The sequence below is a fragment of the Alnus glutinosa genome, chromosome 12, assembly GCF_958979055.1.
Source record: "Alnus glutinosa chromosome 12, dhAlnGlut1.1, whole genome shotgun sequence".
NCBI classification, from domain to species: domain Eukaryota; kingdom Viridiplantae; phylum Streptophyta; class Magnoliopsida; order Fagales; family Betulaceae; genus Alnus; species Alnus glutinosa.
In genome coordinates, this window is record NC_084897.1 from 6732252 (window position 1) to 6751363 (window position 19112).

General features: G+C 34.5%; 2 protein-coding genes across 2 annotated transcripts; one reads left to right on the plus strand and one right to left on the minus strand.

The window, feature by feature from the left end:
• Positions 1 to 7033: 7033 nt before the first annotated feature.
• On the plus strand, positions 7034 to 13375 carry LOC133851414 (protein trichome birefringence-like 10). Its single transcript, XM_062287832.1, has 4 exons — positions 7034 to 8049; positions 8997 to 9386; positions 11746 to 11904; positions 12447 to 13375. Exons 1-4 carry the CDS (start codon positions 7613 to 7615, stop codon positions 12814 to 12816), a joined length of 1356 nt encoding a protein of 451 aa, XP_062143816.1. The 5' UTR covers positions 7034 to 7612; the 3' UTR covers positions 12817 to 13375.
• A 1038-nt stretch (positions 13376 to 14413) lies between these two features.
• Positions 14414 to 15097, minus strand: LOC133852156 (antifungal protein ginkbilobin-like protein). The gene has a single exon (XM_062288843.1). The coding sequence runs from the start codon at positions 15028 to 15030 to the stop codon at positions 14629 to 14631; it is 402 nt and encodes a 133-aa protein (XP_062144827.1). The 5' UTR covers positions 15031 to 15097; the 3' UTR covers positions 14414 to 14628.
• Between the last annotated feature and the right edge of the window lie 4015 nt (positions 15098 to 19112).

Genomic DNA, 19112 nt, shown 5'->3' on the forward strand with positions numbered 1-19112 from the left:
TCTCGAGAAAATGAGGAACAAAAAACTATTGAACCCTCAAAAGAAAAGGAAAGAAGAAAAAAAAAAAAAAAAAGGGAAGAAAGAAGCCCAAATATTTTGAAAATTTGTTAAAAAAATAGCTAAGGATTCGGGAGCTTCACCTTGGCGCTACCATTTGCTATAACAAGGAACGCTTACCTGTTAAGGCCTAAATGGTCTTCTGGACAAGCGTGCTAAAAGCGAGAGAGAGAGAGAGAGAGAGAAGGGAAATATATGGCAAAGAAAGTTAAACGAGTCTAGCGAAAGGAGAAGAAAGTTCGAGAGGGCTAAGACACCCCATGGCTCTAGAAAAATTATTGGGTTTTGGAGGGAACTTGTGCTTACACGTGTAGCCGTCAAATTATGTGAATTTAAGTATGTCATGAAAAATTTTACATATTAAAAATGTGATATGTTAACGATGAAAATTGAATATATTTTTATCAAGTTTTTACACTTTATGTTGTATAAAAAGCTTTGATCAAAAAATTGTCTTTTGGTTTCATAAATAAAAAACGTCTCTTCAAAAGTGAAGAAAAAATAGTTTGGATTGATTTTTTTTTTTTTGTTGCCTCGATAACATATCATTAAGGACAGATTTAAGGAGGTCAGTATAGGTCATGGCTAGGGTTTGCAATTTTTGACACGACCCACGAACACAACACGGGAAAATAGGGTTTGGGTTTGGGTCATAATCGGGTCAACCTGATTAAAATCGTGTCTGGCGGGTCGACCCGCGGGTTGACCCGCCAGACACGGTTTTTTTTTTTTTTAAATAAAAAAAAAAAAAAAAAGAAAAGAGGAAGAAAGACCGAAGTCAAGTAGAGTCAGTAGAACAATGAAGATTGAAGAATCTAGAAACAGAGAATTGGAGAAAGTTGAGAAACTGAGAAAGTAAGAAATGAATTGGAAGTTCGGAACCCTAGCCCGGGCCTGCTAGTCGGCGTAGTTGCACCGGCCCGCATGGCGCACACCCGTCGCCCGGAGTCCGCACTCCCGCACGGCCGCACTTCTCAAGTTCTCACTTCTCATCTTCTCTTGAATCTCTTCCAGATTTTCAATTTTTCACTTCAGTGTTTCAGTTTCACCATTCGGTAGTTCGGTCCTGTGTCGATTTAGGTGAATTTTCTATTAGATTTGTTAATGTTTGTATTGATTTTGTTTTGATAAACATTGGGTTCTCAATTCTCTACTTCTCTGATCATTGATTAATCAAGGATTCAGAATCTCAGATTTCAGGGGTTGAAACAAACGTGTTACCCAGGTCGTGTTCGGGTAACACGGTTGGCAGGCGAGTCGGGTTTGGGTTCAGAAGTTCAACCCGATTATTAATCGGGTCGGGTTCGTGTCAGAGCCGATTGTGTAATCGGGTCAGCCGGGTCGACCCGAACCCGACCCGCCGACCCGAATGGCCAAGCTTAGTCATGGCCTTCCTCAATTCCAAAAAAAAAAAAAAAAATTAAGTAAAAATATATATATATATATATATATATATATATAAATATAAAATTAGGTAAAAAGAGTTTCTGGCTCCGTCCCTATCAACAAGCCAGACACATGGGTATTCTGCATGAATGAGGAGTTTTGGCTTTTGGCTTAGTGGTCTAAAGAGCTTGTTTAGGATTATATCGAGGAGCTTTAAAAGTACTTTTTAGTATATAAAAAAATTATGCAAAACAAAAATGTGTATGTGGTAAAAAATAAAAGAAATTCAAAAAGTAATTTTTATTTTTATTTTTTCTCTTAAAAAAGTCCAAAACATACTTTTGAGAAAAAAATTAATAATAAAGTTTTTTGTTAAGACACATGTTAATTGTTATACCCGCCAACTAAACTGAAAAGCCCGGCACCGATGAAACGAGCTTCCTTATAATAAATTTACTCAATATATGTCATTCATTCATCTAACGTGAGACTAACTTTTAGGATGTCACAACTCTTGAATGCTAAAACAAATGTTTTTCATGCTTTCTTTTATTCTTCCCCCCCACCCCCCACCCGGCTTTGTTTTATTCAATAGGATTAGGTGACTGCATTGTCCCTATTTTATTTCCCCTTCATTTTCTTCCATATGTTATTTTGCTCTGCCTCTGACTGCATGAACACAACATCTAAACTGGCAATCTTTATGTGGAAGTTTTTGGTTATATAAAATTTAGGAGATGATAATTAAGAAACCACTTTGGACTAAAAACTGCCTTAGGGCTTCAGAAAGTTTGATGTAGGGTTGGCAATTTAGGTTGTCGTATCGGGTTCGAACCAACTCGCTTTACCTGCCAACCTGATTAGGCCAACCCGAACCCAACGCGATTATTAATCAGATTGAAACTTGCAACTCGAACACGACTTGACTAACCTGTCAAGTTACCAGACATGACACGATTAAGTTAACGAGTCATGTTGACACGACCGGACCTGACCTGAATTTTTTAAAGATTTTTTTTTTTTTTTTCCCCTTGAATGCCAGGGAATCATGGCTTTTGTTTTAAGATATTTACTTTTTTTTTTAAAAGAAAAAAGAAAAAAGCATATTCACGGGTCGTATTAAAAATTGCCAACCCTCGTTTGATAGACCCATTTTACACCGACTTGCATTGCGTGTTTTAAGTGATACTATGATAATATTTTTAAATAACTGACATAAGAAATCACTTTAAATACGTAATATAAACCAATTTATTTTAAGGAACATCGAAAAGATATTGCATCTCATCACATCATATGATACTCTTTTATGTGCAAAGATTCTAGAACAAAATCAACTAATTTGATTTGATTTAAAAATATTAAATAATAGAATCTAAGAATTATTGTCATATGTATTCTAAAATGAAATCAAATGCTTGAAATTGACAATTTATATTAGTTATTGTTTAGTATAACCTCACTTACATAAGTAATAAAAAATAGATTTCAATATTTTGTTTGTCTTCCAACATAAAAATGATTAATTTATTTTGAAAACTTAAAAAGAAAAAAGAAAAAATAAAAAGAATTTGCATCTCAATCCCACGATGTAATTTTGAAAAGAAAAAAGAAAATTATGGAAGCAGAGAAAAAGGAATTTACATCTCAATCCCATCATTATCTGTCAACGGATTCTTCCGCCCCTGCGCTTATTGGAAAATGAAACGGAGGGGCAAGTATAAGGCCATAATGGACATTGACAGGGGCAACCACTTTATGTGTGCGGTGTAATGACGACGTGGATTCTGTTTGAGCCCTCATTTGCTATTTTGGACAGGTGGCCGCCCCAGAAAAAATAAATAAAAAGAAAACCAAGAAAAAAATGAAAAGGAAAGAAAAGAAAAGAGGGAGATGTCGTTTGATTGCAGGCAGTGGTTCCCCCCTTAAAATTGGAAAAATTATATATAAATATATATATATATATCTTTTTTAAACTATTACTTCATTTTTAATGTGCTTTTAAATTATTAATTGAGTTAAAATCCCTCTATTAACAAAAATACCATTCATAAAATTATATATAAATTTTTTTTAAAAAAAACTTATAAGGATATTTTGTCTTTTTATTAGCCTTGGGAGAATATTAACAAATTTTTAAGTTTTTAAGGAGAGGAACATTGACAAAAGATCGATGAGAAATTATATCTACTTTTTCCTAAAAAATTATGGGGCAGTGATTTGATAGTGGTCTACACGTTGAAGAATGGTTTGATGCATTTTCAATATGATTTAAAAAAGAGAGGTTAAACCGCAAGAATTGTTACAATACTTTTTCCTAATTTTTATTGGCATATTTGCACGAAAGCTATCAATCTGTTTTGTAAAACCACTATCCACATCATCATATGCGGATAATGGGTTTGATACTACATCCGCATCCGCATATACCGATAGCGAAGAAGCATGAATAGTGGGCATGGGCGATTATATCCACCCGTATTTTCACCCTTAGTGATAACTATTGTGCGTTTGAGAGCAAAATGTATTTTTGTTGCCCTTCCATGAGTACGAATGGGTGGCAGATGACAAGTGGCAAATGGCTATACTAAATGACACGCCTTGTATAGCTAGGGCTCCCCCAACCCAAAGGTGTGATACCTAGTCAAAGAAAAATGATTATTGTACAATCGTAAACACAATTCTCATCCACGGTTGTTTTTTTGAAACTACTGTGGGGGAAAATGTTAGCTCATTCTTTAAAAGAATAAATTGTCACGTAAACAAAGGTGGACGGAAATTATGTCTATGGTTTTACAACAGTTATTTCTCCCTAGCCAAATGATTATCTGAAAATGGAGCCATGTCAGTATAAGAAAGGGAAAGCACCCATTGCAGGTAAGGACACCTTTTGAATATCCATTATGCTAAAATTCCTTTTTCTCTCCATTCCCAGGAAAAAAAAAAAAAAAAAAAAACCCCAACGAAGTGGACAACATTCTCTCAAAGAAAGTGTTGGATGCACAAAACAATGAAGTCTCATGCCCTCAACATCCACAAGAAATGTCACCCCAATTAGTGGTCTAAACAAAAGCAACCAAAGCCCAAAGGCTTCAAACAGCACTGCTTGACACCAATGGAGCACCACTTGCCATAACCAAAACGACGCAAATCTGGCTACCCCAATATGATGTGTTGCCACCTTGATCTATTTATGCAAGGAACCGATAACTCCATCATCATGGAGCCACATTGATTACGAAGCAACTCGAGTTATAGATCTGTTCACCCAGCAACCATCATGTACCATTACCTACACAGATGCCGCTCGTAGAAGAGATGTATAATCCATAGGGTGAACGCCCACCTATAAAGCAAATGAAAGACAATTTTCAGACTTTGTCCTTGAGACAATGGCAATTTTAAGGGAAAATGAATGTTATGAAAGTACAATTCTACAGTAGGTAGAAGATTTTAGCATGACTCACAAGCACGTATCATATGAAGCTCTTGAAGTTATATTTGCTGTAGCTTATATTAGAATAGTCATGATTTAATTAAATAATTAAGGATAGTTATAGTTATCCTTGTAAGTCAAAGTCTTTTAATTATCTTTAATTATTTGTTGCACTTTGGTGTAGAAGTCATTGAGTAGTAGGCTTTTATTTTTCCTTGTAGGAGTTTATCTCGAAATTAGAGTAGGAGTTTATTTCCAACTCTTTTATTTGTATTATAGGTTTACTATAAGTAGAGATAGGAGTTCATCTCCTATTATATATTTCTATTCTGTCTTTCTAATTATCATATTTATAGGCATGAACGATTAATAAAAACTAAACAGAATTAATCTCAAACCTTGTGTTTGAAAAGATTTAGGTTCCCTAAGAATTTAAAAGGTCTAGATTAACTCCAAATCTAAAAGGTCTAGGTACCCTTAGAATCTAAAGTCTAGGTTCTCTCAGAACCTAAAATCTATCCTGTTGCGTGCTTGTAAAATCATTTATGTAACATTACCCCACCGAAAAGTTCAGTTGATTTGAAGAACTTTAGATTTGAGAAAAAAAAAAAAAAAGTGAATTAAATTAGCCTTTGTTTGACTTGAAATCAATAAATTTCTTAGAAAAAAAATGTTTAAAATGTATCGAACATTTACCAAGTAAGAACCTCTAATTAGGGCTATCCTATTTTATTTTATCGTCAAACCGGGTCAAATACAGTTATTTGATCTTAAATGCAGTTAGGAGTATTACAACTTTTACATTATTTACAAATGAAAAATACTGCTTTATAATGTCTTTTTTTATTTTTTATTTTTTTTTATTCTTTTTCATTAATGTGACGTTGTCGATTAACCAGCTTTATTTTCATGGATAAGACATGAAAAACTCATTTATAATTTTGAAACAATAAGTGAACTGTGAAAGTGATGAGAAAAAGTGTCTTTTCAACTGACTTGGAAATTAATTTTCAAAAAAACCATCCTTGAAAATGGAAATTACCTACTTTAACGAAGCTGACGTATTCCCCCCCTCCAAAAAAATCTCATTATTATTTATAAGATAAGCATTAAGATTCTTTAAAATTAATCATCCTTTATCGTCTCATTATTTATCATGAAATATGATAAATTTTGACACGACAAAATTGTTGTCATTTTCATATAACAACAATTATTGAGATTTTAGGGAATCTAAGTACTCCACGGAACCAAAACAGAGGCATGTCGTACCTGATAATATTAGGGCCATTCATTTTTTATACTATCTGCAAATTTAATTTTAATTTAAAACAAAATTAATGAATCAGTGTTTAATAAAAGAAAATTTCAGATTAAATTAGGTTGACTTGATTAAACATGATTAATATACTGATCAATTTCGGTTTAACTCGTTTAACCCACAAGTTATTTGCATAATCGATATAAACTAAAATTTTTATCTTTAAAATAAATTAAAAAACCCTTAGTCTCTTATTTATAGTTGTAAAAATATAACTTCGGTAGTGTAATTTCTTTTTTCATGTTTAATAATTGAGAAATATTGTGCCAATATATTTGTATAAAATGACATTTTCATATTTAAACAAATTAAATAGCTTATTAAATGAGTTATGCACGTCAGGTCGTGTCACACTGTCACTCTCTTATTCAAACATGTGTTAATCTTAAGCCATCGAACCTGATTAATTAAAGGAATCAAATTGAATTGAATAGCCAATGAACAAAACAAAAGTTGACACTCCTAAATTAATTGAGAATTGATAAAGAGGGGACCAATTTAATATAAAAAAAATCAATTTTAATCAAAAAGAAAAAAAAAACAACAGAAAAATGTATTTTTATTTTTAAAATTAATTTTTATTAATTTTTTTTATATTAAATGGAGGAAAGAGGACCGTTGAATGTTCCTCTCTATCAATTCTCAAATTAATTAGGCGAAAATAAGCGGCCCAACCGCGTTACGGCAACAGCCGACTATGAAAGCATGAAAGTCCAGAAGTCCAAACGCGGCCTTAGTGATACGGCACAATACAATTATAATTTATACAGTTATACGTCTCACCTAGCGCATTCTCCGCAGTTTGTTTGTCGTGGTATCAGGTTAGTCCACTTTTGCTTATTCACGTGGATGCCACCAACAAAGCAAAACCCCTGAAAACCTTTACTTATATAGTTCAACATTTCACTGTCGAAGATTGTGATTTTTTATGGAGAAGTTCATTATTTGCTTGCTCTCTTTTAAATTCAAGATTTTTTGTTTATGGGTTTCGTTAAACATCATGATTTCTTCTACCCAAAGCAGACCTCCCATTTTTGCTGAAATAACTGTATCTTACCCACAAAGCAGTGGAACTGTGGAATGTATGAGTTCTCACTTTCTCTCGTTCTCAGTCTGAAACCAATTTGATAAGGAAAAAGAGAAACGTTTTTTGAATGTTTAGATGGGTTTTCATATTCTTGCTTTGACAAGCACGCATACCAGAGAAAAGATAAAGAAAATCCATTCAGTGCAAAGCGGTTTTAGCCATTAATGCTTTCCTTGTTCTCTCAGTTCCCCACCTATTCTCTCTCTCTCTCTCTCTCTCTCTAAAACCCACTTTTAAAACGCCGTTTGGACCATTCTGTAACACGCCCGTGAATCTTTAATCTCTCTTTTAATCTTTTTTTTTTTCTTTCTTTTTTATCTAAGAGATGGCAAAGAGCACAGCTTCACAGGACCGGGAAAACACAATGACCCACTTAGATTTCTTCAAGAAATTCAAGCGCTTGAACCCTCTTGAGCCTTCTCTAACTATTCTTACCTTCTTCTTGTTCACCCTCCTGTTCATTACCTTCTTTTTTTACTTGGATTACGACTCTGTTGGTCGGGGAATCACCTGGCTTGGTTTGCACGGTCCATTATCTTCGTCTTCATCAGACAGTATGAAAGTACGGCCGCAATTTCTTGATGAAGGTGGTGATGGGTGCGATGTGTTTGATGGGAACTGGGTGTGGGATGAGAGCTATCCACTTTATCAGTCCCAGAATTGCTCTTTCCTGGATGGAGGTTTTAGGTGCACTGAGAATGGCAGGCGTGATAGTTTCTACACTAAGTGGCGTTGGCAGCCCAAAGATTGCAACTTGCCCAGGTTTTATACATGTTCATCACATTTGTATTTTCAGTTTCTGCTTGAATGCTTAGAAGATTCTGAAAAAGAAATCATAGGAAAGAATTTGATGATTGGTTCTTTTCTTTCTATGTTTCCCTGTTTTAAACTTTAATTTGTCTAGACTATTCGTGTATAATTTTGAAATTGTTTTGTTGGTATGTGCGTGTAAATTAAGTGTATGATCAAACCAGCTCTGTTGCGGCTTCTTTTTTATCAGCTGCAGTCAAGAAAGTGTATTTTTTCAACTGCTAATTGAGCCTTAATTCGAGGTTATTGCATGTCTTTGCTCTCCTCTCTACGTGTTCTCTTCTATTGATTGATGATATCATTTTTATTGTCTGTTGGAGTAATTTTGGTTTCTGTACAGCTTGTTGGGTGTTTCTCTTCTGTTGATTAGTGCTGGTGAACTTTTGGCTTTGGTTTCAAGTAACGAGGGTCCTTTGTTTTGACAAAAAAAGAAGAAGAAAAGATGTGTAGGGCTAGCTGCAATTCAGCTGCTTTTATCTTTATTTTTATTTTCATTGTCTTCTATCATCAAACTCATGTGCCCAAACAATCCTTTTTTGGTGTGACAGTTCTTATTTTTCTTCATTTTTTTGGCCTGATCTTTGTCTTATCCATTGAAATTATGGTTTCCTCTCTTTAGCCGTCTACTTGTTTTGGCCACCCATTTTGACGTTCTCTATTTGAAGGACTGTAAAAAAAAAAGTATGTTTATATTTTCCATGTAATCAATAGTTTCCTTACTTAACTTATTAGTATTGCAACTCAGCCCTAGTGATTGTTTTAATATGTTTTAAAATTTTCAACTTATGGGTTAAGCTTTTCTGGTGTCAATTATTTCACTACTTAGGATTTTGTTCTTGATGTGACCGGTTTGATTGAAGACGAAAATCTTATATGGGATCTCTCCTTCTTGAGAACAGATTTGATGCAGGGAAAATGTTGGAAAAGCTGCGGAATAGGCGGTTTGTATTTGTTGGTGACTCAATTGGAAGGAACCATTGGGAGTCCCTCCTCTGCATGCTCTCCTCTGCTATTCTCGACAAGACTTCTATCTATGAGGTGAATGGGACCCCCATTACAAAGCACTCGGGCTTCTTGGTTTTCAAGTTTGATGATTTCAATTGCACAGTTGAGTACTACAGATCTCCATTTCTAGTAGTCCAGGGCCGGGCTCCAGCTGGTGCTCCAAAAGAGGTGAAGTTAACTCTGAGAGTGGATCGAATTGACTGGGTTGCTGACAAGTGGAGAGATGCAGATGTGCTTGTTTTCAATGCTGGCCACTGGTGGAATTATGAGAAGACCATCAAAGTGTAAATATTTTCTATCTGATAACTTTTTCCTAAGATCTGGTTTGCTTACATCCATTTCACATCTATTTTCATCTCCTACCAACAACATAGGTATGTATATATGAAGGGGTCTTATTAATACACGAAATTCACCAGAAGACTTGGCATCTTCAAGATAAATGTTAAGTTTCAATAGTTTAGCAATTTGAATTGATAATCAAGGTCTTAGTTCGTGATTTTAGGAAAAGAAAAGCATATGAATGTTTTCTTTCTGGGGTGAGAGGTAGGAATCCTGCATGAGAAAAAGAGTCCAATCTGAGTAAATTTGCACCATTAAGGTCATGGTTGAGGGAGCTCTATCCCTGGCAAGGATAATTGCTGCCAATATACAGATTATTCAATCCAGGGTGTCTATGTTTGTATATATATATAGACACACACACACACAAACACACTCATTCTATATATAAACAAACAATGAATTGAAAAGAAGTTTTTTTGGTGTTGTTCATTTGCATATAACATATAGTTGGTCTATGAAGTTGTAAATATGAAATTATAAATTGAAGGAATGAGTTGGATATTGGAACAAACAACTCTTCAACCGATGACTCTTCTAAAGATGTAGAGTTAGTTTGTGATTCTAAAGATATAGAGTTAGATAAGAGTTAGATCTCTTTTATCTAGAGTTAGTTTGTGATTAACTTTATATCTTTAGAATCACAAACTAACTCTACATCTTTAGAAGAGTCATCGGTTGAGGAGTTTTTTGTTCCAATATTGGAGCCAAGTAAAAGCGAGTTCATAAAACATAATGTCGTTAGACATCATCTCAACCTTGAGTAGGAGAATTGATTGCTATGACACACCTTGGAAAACTATATTCAATTTGTTAGGTCAATAACCCATAATGAGAAAGGTATCAATGGAAAGATATTGCATATGGTTGTCTAGTGTCAAATTGGATCTTCACATTCCTAACTAGCTAAGGCTGCATATGATTTCCAAAGAAACAGTGGATAAGAAAAGAAGATGCTATTTTTTTTAATATATATTTTGACAGAATAGTATTGCCTCTCTTATTCTCTTTGAAATGATGGATCTGTGTGGCACAATTTATAGGCGATCACCAAGCTGCTAGCACATTTTCTTCACTACCACTGTAATGTTGCTATTATGCTATCACTGCTGATACTCCCAACATCATTTGCATCTCTTTACCACCCTTAACACCATCATTGTTACCATCACTGCCATCGGTATAGTACTGCTGCTATTGCCATTAGCTGCTGTTTCGCCACTCGTCCCAGATTGGAAAGAAATTGGTTATTTTACAAAATTAGACCTTTTCCTTGTATTTTCTTAGTTCCCTTTTCTATTTTGGGATTAACCTCCAAAATCTTGGGCAGCCTTGAAACAAGTACTAAAAAAAGTATAATTAGTATGACATATGGAGATGAGGAGAGAATATCACAAACCTTTTTAGTGATATTTGTTCGAGATCTTTGCAGTAGTATGGTTGGTGGTTCTGGAAGAGGGAGAGGAAGTATGAAGATACATTGAAACAATGGTTAAGAAGACAAAATTGAGTTAAAGGTGATAGAGAGGAGTGATGGAGTTTTAAAGAAGACAGACATAAAATATTAGGAAGAGGGTGTGTCAATGGCCCAGTTATATCAGCTCAAGTATGATTATTTGCTTGAAGGAGTTGGTTTGGTTCTGTTGCTCAGTTGCAAGAGTTTTAACTTCTCAAAATATTCCCTTTCTGATTCAACTCTCTCTCTCCCTCTCACACACACACACACACATGCACGCGTGTACACATACACATACTCACACCCACACCCACACCCATTAAGCATTGACAGTTGATACAAGGGACTATCATCTAAAGAACTGGGATTCCTATGGTATGATATGTTTGGCAATTAGCATATTTTTTTCCTCAAGATTATAGGTGGTAGTGGACACCTAACTTTGTTATATTTTTTTTATTTTCTGGTGGAAGAAAGGGACTTGAGAATTCTACTTATAAAAAAAAAAGGGACTTGAGAATTCTGTCTCTCCTTTCTTCTCTACTCATCTCCTTTCAAGTCACTTTGATCTCCTTCAGTCTCTTCTCTCCTTTTTTTTTTCTTCTCCTTGTAAAATTTCCAACGTGTTTATGAAGAATTTTTTGAAAAAAAATTATATAGGGTTGTGGATTATGAAGATTAGAGTTTAAGTTGGATTTTATATCCTTCATGAAAGTGAAAAAATGAGGAGTAACAGCAGGTCATTTGTTTGCAGGGATTTATTCACTCTTGATGTTGTAGAGGCATTACTGCTTCAAGCTATATAATAATGAATATGATGTGTGATCCTTGTATTTATTTGTTAGGGGTTGTTACTTCCAAGAAGGTGAGGAGGTGAAGATGAATATGAGTGTTGAAAGTGCATACCGACGATCGCTTGAGACTCTAATTGATTGGATTGGTAGTCAAGTAAACATGAGCAAGACCTATGTTCTCTTCCGAACCCACTCTGCTGTGCATTTCAGGTTTTCCTCATCACTTATTTTCTGTTGGTTTCATTGGTATATATTTTATTATCTATCTTCTTGACCTAAAAATTCAGTTAGGTTTGAGCTTTCGACGTCTTTTTTTACTTTTAGCATATGTTGGTTTAGCATATGCGTCATTTACTAAACCAGATACACTAATTCTAGATATATCCATGGGTAGCTTGACCCTAAAATATTTCTAGAGGACAGTTCCATAATGCTAAGTTGTGACACTGGACTCTTTAAATTACTATCTGAAATAATCTAAACAGTATATGATACTTGTACGGTCCTCTTACCATTTATTAAGGTGTGCATCATGAATCCTTTTCTCTTTTATATTCTGTCAAATTGCTGACCAAATACAAGTCAAGTGCCAATGAAAACTTTCCAAATCATGACTAATTCCAACCTTCTTTGTTTAGTACACGAGATAAAATGCTCTTATTCACTTAATGTCTATGGGTGGTTATGGTTGTTATTCTTCATCATCTATAAAACAATATGATTTTGAACTAAAATTTTGCCTAAACGAACAGGGGTGGCGACTGGAATTCTGGTGGTGGTTGTCACTTAGAAACGCTACCTGACTTAGGCTTGCCAGCTTCATCAGATATCCATTTCAAAACTCTTTCTGATATGTTAACCCACCGTGCAAATGAGTCACAAGTGATGAAATTGGATTTATTGAAAGTGACAAACATGACATCAAGTAGAAAAGATGGCCATGCTTCTATTTACTATAGAGGGCCTGAAACTGGCCCAGCCTCTCTCCACCGTCAAGACTGCAGCCATTGGTGCCTGCCTGGTGTCCCGGACTCGTGGAATGAGCTTCTTTATGCACTTCTCCTCAAGCGGGAATTCTTAGGCAGGGGAACTTCAACAAAACCTTCTCAGCCTCCATTGTGATTGGTGCCAACAGCTTACTGATTTCCATGAACTTGATAAAAGGACTTCATCTTATAAAAAAATGGTGCTTATTCCTGAGACCGCTGGCTGCTGCTTTCACAACACCGGCGAAATTATTGTATATAGCTGACAGTTGGGTATAGCTCATTGCTGGTCAGTTGAGAAGTTTTGCTGCAAACAAGGAAATACAGGTTATTCTTATTTTCGGAATATTGCCCTTTTTACGGAATGTCTGCTTTGACTGGTTGTCAGATGATATGAACTGAATAGAGGTGCTTTAGGAGGGAATGCTTGGCAGCGCTTCTTCACTAGACACCGGCAGTTGAACACCTAAGGGTGCTAATTTTAGGGTCAGAATGTGCATAGGAAGGTTTCTTGTGGGCAACCTTGATAGTTGAGAAGAGATATACACATAGGTTTTTGGTTTTTGGTTTTTGGCACATGATGTAATTCTTCAGAAAGAACAGAAAAAAGAAAAAGGTGTAATTTTTTTTTTTTGTTGTTGATATTTTCACCCAACTTTTGTATACAGAGAAAAATGTTGTAATTTCTTTGCCAATTGCTTTCCTGTTAGCATAGTAAAACACCAGTGAGGCTTTCAACTCTGTTCTGTGCGGCCTCTTAATAATTAATCTATCAGTAAAAAGGCAAAATATGAGTTTCTGATACTCCTGTCTTCGTGAAGAAGGAAGAATAGGCCTCAAATGTGTTCATGCAATGCCAAAACTCTATGCAATCTGATAAAGGAAGAAACCTTTAATTTACATTAATTGTGGTGATTTCTTTTCTAGCCGTTGTAAGAAATGCATAGCAGGATTCTGAAGGTGGAGTCTCTGCGTCCCCTAGCCGCAGCTCTGAGTTATTTGATTAGTTGTACTGGTCATCATCTTTCATTTGGCCATGGAAATTTGTACACGAAGTATGACTGTATGAAAGGATGAAGAATACTAACGAGGCAAACACTCCCCACCGGCAAAACGGGTTGGCGTGTTGGATTTGACTTGACTCGCAAACCCATTAGTGTCAATCCGAACCCGATGCGGTAAGCTAAACGGGTCAATCGATTAAATCTGAACACGATACGCTAATTTGTCGGGTAACGATGGTGAGTAAATTGCATGTAATAATTTTTCCTTATTTTCACTTTAAAAAAAAAAAAGAAAAAGAAAAAAAGAAGGGGAAACTTCACTTTCCCCTAGACTGCCAAGGATTTTGCAATTTGCAATGTCGGGTTCTTAATTATCAGCCCTTTTTAATGTCACCAATTTGTTAAGATTTTCTATTAAATCCTAACAGAAGATGCCAAAATAATCAAAATACCCCCTAATTTTTCCATTTTAAAGAAACTTAAATGACCAAAATCACCCCTCCATTAGGTCTGTCTTCTTCTTCTTCTTCGGGCTAAATTTGAAAATTTATAAATTTTACTGTTTGATTTAACCCTAAACAGTAACGATATGGGTGAAACTAAAAGGAGTTGAAACACTTGCAAATTTCAAAAATTCGAGATTATCGCAAAAACCTTGACAGTTGATAAGTAAGAGAAGTTTAAAGAACAATAAATAAATAAATAAAAAAAGAGAAAAAAAAAAGGCAGAAAGGGAAAGATTGTCTTCGTGAATGATCGGGATTAATACAACTCCAATAAGAGTGTAAAACAAGATAAAAAGTGAAAAGATTGAAGCAAGAAAGATCGATCGATCCCACTCAGCAACAGAATTCTCAGTACATTTGAAATGGATAAACATATATATCCCATAATAAAGTCCAATATAATCTATTGGGTAAGGTTACCCTACGCTACCCATCTTTCTAATCAGTAAATGGGTACTGCTCATACCTCATTGTACAATCATGGCGAACTGCACGGGCCCCAATCCGGCTTTGACACTTGCTAAACATTGCCGTCTTCGCGGCAGCAAGACAGGTAGTGCAATCTGAGCTGGTGAGATTTTGGTTACAGGCAGCGTGACCGTAGGCAAAAGCATTAGGATAAGGAGATATGTTGAAGAAATCGTAGCTTTTGCGCGTTGGGGGAACCGTCTCCAACTCTGCAACGACGTAGTTTAAACTGATAGCAAAAGGGTCGCCCTGAGAATACACGCCGGAGTTGCAGAGAACGGTGTTGACGTCAGTGTCTGGAACACTTCCGGCAACACTGCACAACCACAAGATTGCAGTTACAATTACTGTAGCTTTTGGAGGAAACCCCATGTTTCTGTTTCTCTGATTTTTCTTTCAAAGTCTAGTTTTTTATCGCTTTTAACAGGGAAAAATAAAACATAACCTTTCAAAGTATCGTATTATTGTTTATGTCTTCTAAAATTATTAATTGTGTCAATTTTTTTTTTAAAAATTATTAGAAAATAGCAATGTCTCATCTCAAAAAAAGGTGATAATTTGAGGGCTAAAATTGTATTTTTATTCTATTATTAAAATTAAAAAAAAAGAACTTAAAAAATTATTAAAAATAATCTAAAATAATAAAAAACTTAAAACAAAAAATAAAAAACAAATTAAAAAAAAAAAACATTTTTTTTCATTGGTACATTTTTTTTTTAATTTTCAGTTATTTTTTCGTTATTTTTTTTTAAACTTTTTTCTCGTTTTTTCTTTAATTTTTTTTTTTTTTAGTTTTTTAGCTTTAATTTTTTTTTTCTTGAATTTATAAAGACATTTTTGTCTTTTTATTGATCTTAAGAAGGACATTGACATATTTTAATAATTTGAAAGAGCATTAACTTAATTAATTAATAATTTAAAAAAACATTAACAATTAAATAGTAATTTAAGAAAATACATGTTCTTTTCCCTTTTAATACGTCATTGATTTTTCTGTCATTATAATTATAAATATAAATATAATAGTAAGATTCCTAGCTTGTCTTTTTTTATTTGTATTGTTTCTTTGTCCTTTTGTCTTGTTTATTTCTTTATTTTATGTACTGTCAACACCTTTTGTTTGAGTTTGTCTATAGTGGAAGGAAATTGGACAATTCACCGGAGGGAAAAACTGGCGTTATAATTAAAGCAAAAATTGTGACTTATTAATTAATTTCTCTTAATTATTTCATCAATAATTATTTGTCATGCCAGTTTGTAAACAGCTAGCAACAATTGTATACTACCACATTGGAAGTGTACATGCTTATGTTTTTAACTTACGCGGCTAAAAATTACATTTTTGTTAGGAACTGTACGTTAGTATTGTGGGATAAAAATATAATTTTTAGTATTTTTTTTTTGCCATGATATAGGCAAAACTTTTGCTTTCATCACACCATACAATGCACGTGATTGCTAGTAGCATAATTAATGGACACACGGGGCAAATTCTTACAATAAGATGCGATCACAAGTATCTCAACGACAATAACTTATATATATATATATACGGACTTGGCGTAAATCGGGTTTTTTGTACCTTGGATATGTGATTAAGATGAAAACACTAGATTTTATACACTTTGTTGAAAAGAACATAGCATAAGATCTGGTATTTTCGTCTTAATCAATTTTGATGTTATACGCTGATGTATTCATCCTTTAGAGTGTATAAATGACTTAGTTTATGTCAAAGTTCTCACAGAAATTATGCTATTCATAGAGAAACATTAGTGGACAATTGTATTCCAACTCCTTTCTTAATAAACCCAATAAGATATCTTATGTAACAACAACCAATGATTTTGCTTCACCAATGCTTTGAAAATTCTTCACTTGTTTGGTCATTGGATTACATGCATAATAGCAGCCAGCCTTTTCCATTTCCCATAAACAATTTGCTCTTCTTTCAAAATCCCAGAAGTCCAAAATTGCAAATAACCCTATGATCACCCTGTAATGCAATTTGCTGATCTTTCAAAATCATAAGGGTCGCTTCAAGTGACAACTGACAAGGGTTTTGGTCATGATGGTATTTTTATTAGTTTTAAGGTCATCCATGATAACATCTCCCCTGATGTTATCTCCTTGGCTGGTCAAATTAATTAAAAAAAAAAAAACTGCTCTGGAGCTCCATGCAGCATAGAGTCCAAGTCTTCCAGCCCCCTTCCCATTGCTGGGATCCTCTCCCAGTAAATGTCTTCAAGTTCTATTTGGACACTGCCATAGGAGCTAGAGGAGAGAAGTTCTCCACGCAATTGCAGCAGTGTGCCGTGACTCTTTTGGCACAGTCTCGATCATCTTAACTGATGTAAGACGGAATTTACTAATATTTTCGGTGAAAATGAAAATAGAAAAAATGTCAAAAATAATATTGGAGCAGCGCCGTTTGATTAGAGGTTTACTTGTTCTTAGACGATGGAAGTATAAAATGAAAGACTTGATTGTTAAGCCATGATTTTATTTTATTTTATTCTCTTACTTACAATTAAGACTTTATTTCCTTTACTTATTAGGACTAGATTTGCTTTATTTATTTATTTGAGGATTATATATACTTTTACTATTAGGAATAGTTTACTTTCTCTACAAGTATTTTTCTTCTATAAATAGGCTTGCTTATTATGTAAAACTCAATCAATTGAATTATTATAAAATCAGAGAGTTCTCTCTCAAATACTCTACGGAGTTTTATCTTTCTTTTAGCATGCGAGTTTGTTTTAATCTTTTTGGATAGAAGATGAAGACGCTTCTCCTTACACAATCAAAGACGTTGCTCTTTGATTAGTTACTTTAGTCTTCTGTTACGTCTCTGGCACTCAAACATTCATCCCTTTGTGAGTGTTGAGTTCTATATTGAGAAAGTACAAAAAAAAAAAAAAAGAAAAAAAAAAGAGTAATTGATTATACACCTAAATGGATCTAAGCCCATTAACTTAGGCTTTTAGGCTAAAGTGGTGTGCAAACAAATATGCGTATTAATATATTCAAAGATAAAACTCCTTATCTGTTTATCTCCCCAACACTCTAGCTCCACTCCATTTCACTTTGTGGCAAAATGGGCCGTCTCATCATCTACACCGGGTGCATTCCAAGCTATCTCCGCCCAATTGCGTCTCTCCATTCTCATTGACAGTGGAGAGGACTGCCTAGCTTTGCCCTGTTGTATTTTGTTTTTTAGTTAAAAAGAAATAAAAATTTCTAATGGCCACTTAGACACCCGAACTCTGCTAGTAGGGTTGTTAAGACAACGTTATGTCTCATCTAATGAAACAATCATTTGCTCAACATAATTATTTACAACACACCAAGAAAATGTATTCAGGTCCTGCAATTCCAAAGATTCACGATGTTCATTTAAAACATTTAAAATCAAAAGAGAGAGAAAAAAAAAAAAAAAATCAAAAGAACTAATGAATACATGGCTGGACCACAACTAAAGATGGTTAGCCACCCCTTAAAGAGTGGCTGAACATTGTTTTACCTTTTGAGGGGGTAGTCAACCATCCCAAGAGGGTGATGCGATAATCAGACCACCCAGTCACTCCTATGGGGTGGCTGACGACTGCGTTGAAGGTGAGGTGGTGTTCAACTACTCCCATGGGGGTGACTAGGGTGGTCCGATTATCTCATCTCCCTCTTGGGGTGATTGATGACGCCACCCTTTAATAATTATTGAGTCGGTTTAAAGCAGGAAAACCATGCTAATGAGAAGTACAATTTAATATAATATCTATAAATATTAGTAGTCCACAACCATCTTCTGTATAGCCTATTTGTATCCTTAACTTTCTTATTGTGAGGTTTGCACATCTTGTAGGATCTTTGGTACCATCCCAATGCCCCAGTGAGGTATATAACAAGCCATCGATAGTGGCCTGATTGGATTCGACCCCGAGTAATCCACACCACTAGCAATATTGCAAGGCACAACTGTCATCCATATATGGCTGAGCAAATAACTTTTTTAGCCAATATATCCAAGGCTAACAACATTAAACATAAACTTTGGGCCATAAGGTTAAGTCTATATTCGTGTGTGACCACCATTTGTACATGACGGTACGACACACAATAATACATTTTCAATTGAGAATATAATTTATTTTATGAGCAAACAATGAATATCAATGCACTTGTAATAATTATTTCTAAAAATATTAGGCTCACGACATAATATTATAGAAGACATGAGTATAAAAATTGTACGGTTTATAAGAAAAATAATCATGTTTGATGACAAAGTATTCCATAAGTGATTACTTACATCGAATGTCCAATTCAAACTCAAACATACTAGAAGGTCTAACTTCTGGTTTTGCAAATCCAAATTCTAAAATTAGTTAAACAACTAAGCATAAACCCTAAAACACACTTAGAAACCTGAAATGCACTTAAAAAACCTTAATTCA